The following is a 9,698-nucleotide window of genomic DNA, read 5'->3' on the forward strand; positions in this document are numbered from 1 at the left end:
CTTCACTCTTTTACAAATTGAGAACTCCAAAGAGCTTTTGTTTATGTGGGTTATATCTACTGATATTTGCTGTATTAGAAATTAAAATTGAGAAATCTTTAAAATATTATGTCATTTAAAAATAACAATAGTAAACCTTACTACAAGTTAATATAAGTAACATTTGAATGAAAATAACTACATTTCCCTAGTGAGACTAGTTTTACATTTTTGCAAATCACTTAGAAATTTCATAATACAAGACAGAATGGATTTTTTATCTATTTTCTGCATTCAATCTCTTGCAATATCACACATCTTGCAAAAGCCTCTTTAAAGGCGTACTGGTCGTTTTTGAGAAAATCAGCATGAAAAACAAACAGCATCTGAGAATTATGAAAATAGTTTTGATCTCATGGTCCCCTAAAAGGGTTCTGGGGACCCCAGACAACATTAAGAACTTGCTGCTCAAGTGATAAAAAGCCAAGCATTTTATCACAATGAGGTTATTACTTCAAAACAACTAGGATGGCTATAATCAAAAGGACAGACAATAACAAGTGTTACTGAGGATGTGGAATAATTAGAATCTTCATACAATGCTGGTGGGAATGTAAAAAGGGACAGCTACTTTGGAAAATAGTTGGGTGGTTCCTCAAAAAGTTAAACGTAAAGCTACCATATGGCCCAGCAATTTCACTCCAAGGTATACACCCAAGAGACATAAAAGCTACGTCCACACAAAAACTTGTACATGAATGTTTATAGCAGTATTATTCATCAGAGCCAAAAAGTGGAAACAACCCAAATGTAAACTGAAGAACTGAAAAATAAAATGTGGTATATCCATGAAATTTTATTTGGCAATAAAAAAGTACCAATGCATGCTACAATGTGGATGAACCTTGAAAATATTACACTAACTGAAAGCAGCCAGTCACAAAGACCATATACTGTATGATTTCATTTACATTCAATGTCCAGAATAGACAAATCTATAGAGACAGAAAATAGATTAATATTTGCCTAGGGCTGAGGAGAGATGTGCTTGGGGAGAAACGGAGGGTGACTACTAAAAACTACATAATTTCCTTGTGGGTTGATGAAGTGTTCAAAAGTTGACGGCAGTGATGGTTGTACAACCCTGTGAACGTACTAAGAAAACAGATTGTACACTTTAAAAGGATGAATTTATCATATGGTATGCAAATTATATTTCAGTAAAGCTGTTGTGATTGTTAAGGTTGTGTGTCAACTTGGTTGGGACATGATTCTCAGTGGTTTTGCAGTTATGACGTAGTCTGGCAGTCACATGATGATGTGATCACTTCCACAATGAGATCTGACATAATGTCATCATCTCCATGATGGGATCTGCTGTTAGTCGCCAATCAGTTGGAAGGGAGTTTCCTTGGGGGCGTGGTCTGCGTCAAATATAAGTGGACTTTCTCACAAGGCTCGTGAGTTTTTGCTCGCTCTGGATCCTGCAGCTGGCTCCTGTTCCTCCAACCTCTGGTTCTTAGGATTTGAGCTAGCAGTTTACCTGCCGTCTTGCCTGCCAATCTTGGGATTCGTCAGTCTTCGCAGCCTGTGAGCAAGAGCCCTGTGTGACCTGCCAATCTTGGGTTCGCCAGTCCCTGTGGCTACATGAACCAGGAGAAGCCTCCAGCCTGACCCATGGACTGGGGACCTCATACCACCAAGATAGTAGTGCCAAGAGCAGGGCATGTCCTTTGGACCCAGGGTCCCTGCACTGAGAAGCTCCTAGATTGGGGAAGACTGAGGACATGGACATTCTTCCAGAGCCAACAAAGACAGAAACCCTTCCCCTGGAGCTGGTGCCCTGAATTTGGACTTCTAGCCTCCTAGACTGTGAAAGAACAAACTTCTCTTTGTTAAAGCCATCCATCTGTGTTATTTCTGTTATAGCAGCACTAAATAACTAAGATAGCTGTTAAAAAATAACAAAGTCAAGCAATCTGTTAATCGAAATAGTTAAATAACAAGTTTTTCAGCAATCCAGTATTAGAACAAAGAAAATAAAGGAAAACACTGATTCCAGAACTTTTTCTCCTTAGATATGTCTTACAATACTGATTTCTACCCCAACATTCTGGCTTAAATGCTAAATTAATAATTTCTTTTACGAGGATCAACACAAAGCTGGTTCCTATGAGGCGGAGCTTAAAGATGCCCCAAACATCCAACTTTCCAAACTGCTGTACCACTCCATCATCTCTAACATCAACTACTCCCCCTCCACTCAGAACTCTTCCTCCAGTTTTTAGGTTCCGTAATTCATTGCAACATACAGAACTCACGAATCATACTTACAGTTGTTTATTAGGGAAATAACAGAGTACAACTCGGGATCAGAAAGACTCAGGATACAGTTCTTCCATCAGGACAGCTTCTTCTCAGCCCTGTCCACAGGCAGGCCTATCTCCAGACACTGGGCCTTGCCTCTGCCCTGCTCAAGAAGGCATTACAAATCTCCTAGCTCTGTGGGTCAGCAAGCCCCACCACGTCGCTATCGTACTTGCTACTGCTGCACCACCCTCTCTCACTGTCTTCCACTGCTATCGCTCTCAGCTGCCCCCCACCCCGTCTCCCTTTACACCTTGCGGGATGGCAAAACGGACCAATCTCATTAGGGATCCATGTACCTTATTTGCATTGCCCCACCCGAAGGGTGTCATACACCTTGCACCTTATTTTTGTTATCAGCAAGCTGTCTGATCCCCTTGCTGGGCCACAAGTACTTTATTTGCAATCCCACCCAATCGTTTGGTGGGAATTACAAGACCACGGCAAGAAAGGCCATATAAAAGTGATCCACTGCACCACAGATGCAGTCCAACAGAAATAAAATACAAGCCACATATATAATTTTAAACTTTCAAGTAGCCATACTAAAAAAATAAAAGCAAACAGGTCAAATTCATTTTCATAATACGTTACTAACATATCCTAAATATTTCAGTATGTGAAACATTTAGAAGTTATTAGTAAGATAATTTACATTGTTTTCTTCACACTAAGTTTTCAAAATGTGGTGTGTTTTTTACAACTACAGCACATCCTTTCAGTCTGTTGTTAGGTGCCATCAAGTCGGTTCCAACTCACAGCAACCCTACGTACAGTAGAATGAAACACTGCCCAGTCCTGTGTCATCCTGACAATTGTTGCTATATGTGAGCCTATTGTTGCATCTATGGTATCAATCCATCTCATTGAGGGTCTTCCTCTTTTTTGCTGACCCTTTACCTTACCAAGCATGATGTCCTTCTCCAGGGACTGGGTCCCTCCTGATGACATGTCCAAAGTATGTGAGACAAAGACTCACCATCTTCACTTCTAAGGAATATTCTGGCTGTACTTCTTCCAAGACAATTTGTCCATTCTTCTGGCAGTCCATGGTATATTCAATATTCTTTGCCAACACCACACTTCAAAAGCATCAATTCTTCTTCGATCTTCCTTACTAACTGTCCAGCTTTCGTGTGCATATGAGGCGACTGAAAATACCATGGCTTGAGTCAGGCACATCTTAGTCTTCAAGGTGACAGCTTTGCTTTTCAACATTTTAAAGAGGTCTTTTGCAGCAGATTGCCCAATGCAATACATTGTTTGATTTCTTTACTGCTGTTACCATGGGTGTTGATTGTGGATCCAAGTAAAATGAAATCCTTGACATCAATATTTTCCTGTTTATCATGATGTTGCTTATTGGTCCAGATGTGAGGACCAATCTCAGATCAATCTCTAAGTAACATTTCAGTCTAGCCACACTTTAAGCATTTAATAGTCACACGTTTTGGCTGGTGGCAACAAAGTAGACAGTGAAATTCTAGATTCGTACTATACAGTATAATGTTAAATCATGTTTGTGACGATGACCCTGAGGCACTGTAACTTCCCTTATCACAGAAAGGCTCAATTAAATTCAATACAGTTATTTATGAAGCCCTGGTAGCAAAGTGGTTAAGAGCTCAGGCTGCTAACAAAAAGGTTGGCAGTTCGAATCCACCAGCCACTCCTTGGAAACCCTATGGGGCAGTTCTACTGTCCTACAGGGTCGCTATGCATCGGAATTGACTTAACGGTACCCAACAACAGTTATTTATACTATGTCCAAGTATATTAACTTTTCAAAAGTTTCAAGTGATATACATTTTCTAAAAGTAAAATAAACCTTGCCTGAATATTTCAGGTAACTGTATTTCAAAATCTATAATCTAGAGGGTGACAAAATCCCAAAATACACTTGTTAGAAGTTATATGGAAGCTTTCCTCCACTCTCTGTTCCAATATTAAACACACATACACCATTCTTCTGGACATCATACGTAACCAAAACCTGTTGCCATCAAGTCATTTCTGACTCATAGCGACCCTACTGGATAGAGCAGAACTGCCCCATAGGGTTTCCAAGGAGCAGCTGGTGGATTCAAACTGCCAACCTTTTGGTTAGCAGTCAAACTCTTAACCGGTGTACCACCATATTCTAAATCTCCTTAAGTAGAAATCTACAAGTTAACTCAATTGATTCTGAGTACTCTGTGAAAAGTAAATTTCATTTTAATTTAGGAAAAAAGTATTAACTTTAATATGAACCTCCAACAAGTAACATTTATTAAATACCAACTATACATGACCCTGTAAAATTAAGGTTTTGTTTAAAACCTGCCTGTTGGTTACACACACTCGAACAAAAACCAAAGAAAAAATAGGAAAATAAATTACCACCTTACAACTTCTGTTTTATAATTTACCCAGGAGCTTTAATATATAATCAATTATTAGAACACAGTCATACACATACTATCTTGCTTACCTACCCCCCTTCCCAAGATTAGATAAAGATTTTCAGGACCAAGTATTTCCGAATTTTTTACTGAACGTTTTCGTCAGTGAAATCTTAATATCATTAGTATTTGTTACTAAAAAACTTTAATCTGTGGCAAACAGTTTAAATCAAACCATTAAAAAAATTTTTTTTTAATTACAAAACGGCAGATCTTTTCTTGTGCTTCAAGTAAATTTTTATAACTAGACCATCTAAAACCAGCTCTTCATAATTATATTTGCATTTTTCTATATGTGCTTCCCTTTACAGAGCGCATACATATTTCAACCTCTCTTCAGGGTCTTGTTGCAGTGGTGAGCTTCAATTTTTATCTTGTTTTCTGCTAAAACAGATAACAACTATCAATTACAAGAAAAAACTAACCGACATCATAAAAGTGACTTAAGATTGTCTTTAATTTCATCTATTAAAATTCTCCTCTGGTTACTGGGGAGTGAAAAAAAAAATCCACAGAATTTAGAATTCTAATTTCACCATCACAAAAAGTTAAACATCCTCACAAATATCAACTGACCTATATGAATTATTCTATTTATAAAACATTGGCTCTTTCTTTCCAATTTTGCACAGTGAAATGCTGTAAGCAGCTAGGCTAGTGGAGACCTGAAATAGAAATCCTAGAAAGAAGAACTAGGGTTTCAAAACTTAATATGGATACCCATCCACTAGAATAAATAAAGTTAAACAAGATTGACAAAGTCAAATGTTAGCAAGCATGTGGAGCAAGAGAAACTCTCATGCATAACTGGTAGGACTGTAGAAGAGTACACTTTTGAAAAAGGCAATTTTTTATAAAACTAAGCATGCGCCTGCCCTGTGACCCAGCCATTCCACTTGTAAGTATTTAAACCACAAGAAATGGAAGAATACGTCCACAAACAGAAAAAGATTTTACTAACCAGAAGCAGCCCAAGTAACCCTCAACTGAGGAATTGATAAATTATGGCATAATCACACAATGGAAAACTATGTATTACCATACAAAGTCATACAATGGAAATGCAATAAACAGGAGAGAATTTCTAAGATACTAGGATAAATCTCAAAAACATTATGCTGCATGAATGAAACCTTACCCAAAGAGTACATATTACACAATCCCATTTTCATAAAATTCTAGAACAGGCAAAACTAACTTATGCTGAAAAAAATTAAAACAGTGGTTGATGGAAGGGACAGTGACTGAACTAGCTGGGAAAGAGCAAGAGGAACTTTCTGTTGAGTAAGAATGCTCTACATCTTGATAGGGGTTGAGGTTACACAGGTGTATGTATGCATTTGTCAAAACTTATGGAATGGAACACTTATGCAGTTCACTGCATGGCAAATTTACCTTAAAAAAATAAAATTAAAAAACGCTGAACTCAAGCTAATGATATGGGCATTGAAGTGCTTTTTAAGGGTTAAATGTTCAGATATTTGCAACTAACTTTGAAACGCATCCAGAAAACAAAATGGACTGATAAATGATTAGAAATGTGGTAGAGCTAACACAGTAAAATGCTAACTGTAGGTGATGGACATATGGGTATTCACCGTACAATTCTTTCAACTTTCTCGTATGACGGAAAACATAAAACGTTGAGGAAAATTTGTATAAGAGCATTGGGAGACAAAAAACAAAACAACAACAACGTGGTGATTCAATTGGTGGTGAGTTTCTCTTGATTGACGCTACACTCTACTGCTTCACAAAACACACCTTTTGAAACTAGATAAACCAATATCCGAATCATTTGCTGTTCCTGGGGAAACTTACTATAGGTACATTGCAGGAGTTAACTGTTTCCTTTCGTAAACTGTTCACACTGTTTGAGATTGTTAGAGATCAATAATTACGGATCAACAATAAGTTAAAACAATTTGTTGAATTTCATCAAGATTCTTAATTAACTGCAGAATTTGTATTCCTGGACAGACTTCAAATAATCAATTATTGGGTAATATTCCCATTAACTTCGATTGTTTTCTTTTATTCAATGCAATTGCCAATATCTGAATAACGTCGCTATCGTCCCTCTGTAACCAAACAAAAACTCACCCCAGATTAGCATCGAAGGGATGATACATATTACTAAAAAGAAAACAGCAAGTCATCAATGAATGAAGAGTCACTCACTTTTCTCCCTGAGCCTAGTACTATAAGATGTGGCTGCAAGCAATTTCTACGTCATAGCTTTGTTGTTTTTTCTTTAAAAAAAAAAAGAAGGTGGGAAAGATTTCAACAGTCAAAAAGCAGAACTAAATGTACACGTGCTTCTCACCCCAAAACCTACCTTAACCTGGCAGGCAGTCAAAAACAATAAGCCTCCCTCTTTTTTTGTGTGTACTTGAAACAAAATCGCGGCCTGGGTTACAGGGAACCTTCGCACCCGCCCAGCCTCCACCCCGCCCCGAGCCAGGCGGCGGGTCCCTTTCCTTTGTGAGGAGCTGGAGGCGGCTGGGGGCGGGGAGCTGGAGGAGGAGGAGGCTAAGGGTCCGTGGACGCCACAGGAGGAGGAGGAGGGTGCGGAGGGAAGCGGCGTCGATGCGTCTTACAAACAGGCCGCAGCCCTGCCACAAACCTCTCCGGTGTCCCAAGGAGCAAACCCACGAGCTTCGATGTGATCGAATTTGGGATGAGGCCCAGGGTACTTCCGGGGTCAACCCTCATCCAAAGCCCTCCAGTACAGTCTCCGGTCGCGGGCGGAGGTCCTGCCACCACCTCCACCCCTGCCCGAGCCCCAGGCGGCCCTCACCTGCTGGACGGAGCTGTTCTCAGGCACAGCGAATTCCTCCTTCTCCTTCGGGGTCTTCACGGTGACTTTCATGATCTTGGGCTCTACCGAGGCAGCGGCCGCCGGGGCGCCGGCACCTTCGGGTGCGGCGGCACTGTCCTGGGAGCCCGGAGGGCCGCCGCTTTCACCACTCTCGGCCATGGCGGCGGTGACTCAGGAGAGCAGGGAGGAAGCGGGCGAGCGAGAGGGAGCCAGGAAACGCCACAGCCGACCGGCCTGGACAGCGGGAAACGCAGAGCACGCCGCCTCAGTGGCAACGGGCGCAAGGCCGCCCTGGCGGGCGAGGGGCCGCGGAGCTGGGTATGGGCTCTGGCGCAGGTCCGGTTCAGGCGCTCGGCAGCCGTCGTGTTCAGACGCCGCTGGTTAACAGCGACACCCGCGGCCGCCGCCGCTTTCTCCTCCCCGCCCCTCCCCCCACGTCCCTCCGCCTGCGCCGCGCGGGGCACGTCGGGTAACGCGGCTGGCGGCGGCGCCGAGTCATTCCTGCTGGTCGCAGCTGCAAGCTCCGGTGGTTTTCCTTTTCCGCCCCCGCTTTATTACCCAAAATGTAAACGTGTTCAGAGTGGAAGAATAAGATCAAAGTGGGACGGGATGGGTCAGTTCATTTTTTGTCACCTTCACCAAATAAAAATGCGGGTTCTGGCAGGCATCGTAACGACGCACGGAGATGATGTCACGATTAGCGAAATTACTAGAAAGAGGACTCGACAACTGGGCGCTGCGGCCGCGAGTGCGCCTGCGTGCTCGCCGTCCAGGTGGTTTCCCCACCCGGTTACCTCATACTCTGCCTAGGCAGTCCACAACCCTTCCGCGCTTCTTACTCGCCTCGCCTCTATGTGCCTCGCTGGGAAGGGGGTCTGGTGATAAAATACCGGCGAAGTATTTTGTTGTTGCTCATTTGCTTAGTTTTTGCCTACTTGGAAGATTTAAAATACGTGATCTTATTGCACTGTGCGGAGGAGTTCGAAGATAAGTTAATGAAGGAAAGGTCGTCATAACGAAAGGAAGAGTAAATGCCGGTAGTCATGTGCGCAGTTCGCAGAGTCATTGTCCATGGCCAGGATTTCCTACCCTCGGGTGAGCCAGATTTGGTCAGTCGATCGTCAGGCCACCTATACTGACAGAGTGGCGTCAGCTCCTGGTCTTCCCAGAATGACTCATTTTCAGTTGATCAACAAGAATTTATTGAGCACCTTCTGGCAAACTTTAATACTCTAATCTTGTGTCCAGAAACTTAGGTAATAACTTCAATACGAGGCAGAACATATGTCAAATAAGTAATATAAATTACATGTCACTCTCCTACTCAAAATCCATCATGAACTCCCCACTGGCTGCAAAATATAACTCAAATTTCTTAACTAGAAATTAAAGGCCTTCCACAATCTATGTTTTTCAAATTCCACTCCCCTTGCTCTATAGATAATATTCTATTCCAGTCAAACTTGTGTATTACCATCTCTAGAAACGTTTGCACTTATACTTTTCTCACCTCTGATCATAACACTCCCAGCTTGTACTCATCTTTTAGTGCTACCTCCTTTCTAAAACCTTCTTTGAACCCCCATGCCTAGAGAATCATTTCTCCTCTCTGATCTATCATAATTACATACAGTAAAACCTGCGAAAGCTGGAACCGTGTGTAAGGCAGAAACCTGTCAGAGAAGGAAAAATATTTTCCACTAAATAGCAATAGAAAAGTGGTGACTGCGCCCTGTCAAAGGCAGAAACTTGTGAGACCTGGAAAAACAAGGCAGTCCTGAATTCCGGTTCTCACAGATTTCACTGTATGTTTAATTTACCTGGCAATTCACTACATCTAACACTGCTTGTATTATCTTAAACTTTCTCCTGCTAGCAGTCTAGCTCAGGTCCTCATTAACTCGAGCCTGGATTATACAACCTCCTACAGATTCCTCTGCCCCATTTGAAAGTCTCCATCCTCAAATCTATTTTCTTTTGGTGCCATATGTTATTCTAAAACTAACCTTTGATCATGACGCTCATCTACTGGAAAATTTTCAAAAGCTCTCACCAAAGTTTATAATAAAGTTAAATGTTCGTGGCATTGT

At 41.5% G+C, this 9,698-nt stretch overlaps 1 protein-coding gene across 2 annotated transcripts in view; it reads right to left on the reverse strand.

Annotated features, from left to right (window-relative positions):
- Nucleotides 1-8,316, reverse strand: part of UBQLN1 (ubiquilin 1) — a 76,924-nt gene extending 68,608 nt beyond the window's left edge. For both annotated transcript variants that reach the window (XM_004381297.1, XM_004381299.2), the window contains exon 1: nt 7,588-8,316. In XM_004381297.1, coding sequence (XP_004381354.1) covers nt 7,588-7,767 — 180 coding nt within the window. In that variant the 5' untranslated portion in view covers nt 7,768-8,316. The remainder of the gene's footprint in view (nt 1-7,587) is intronic.
- Between the last annotated feature and the right edge of the window lie 1,382 nt (nt 8,317-9,698).

The sequence above is a fragment of the Trichechus manatus genome, unplaced genomic scaffold (assembly GCF_000243295.1).
Source record: "Trichechus manatus latirostris isolate Lorelei unplaced genomic scaffold, TriManLat1.0 scaffold00082, whole genome shotgun sequence".
NCBI lineage: Eukaryota > Metazoa > Chordata > Mammalia > Sirenia > Trichechidae > Trichechus > Trichechus manatus.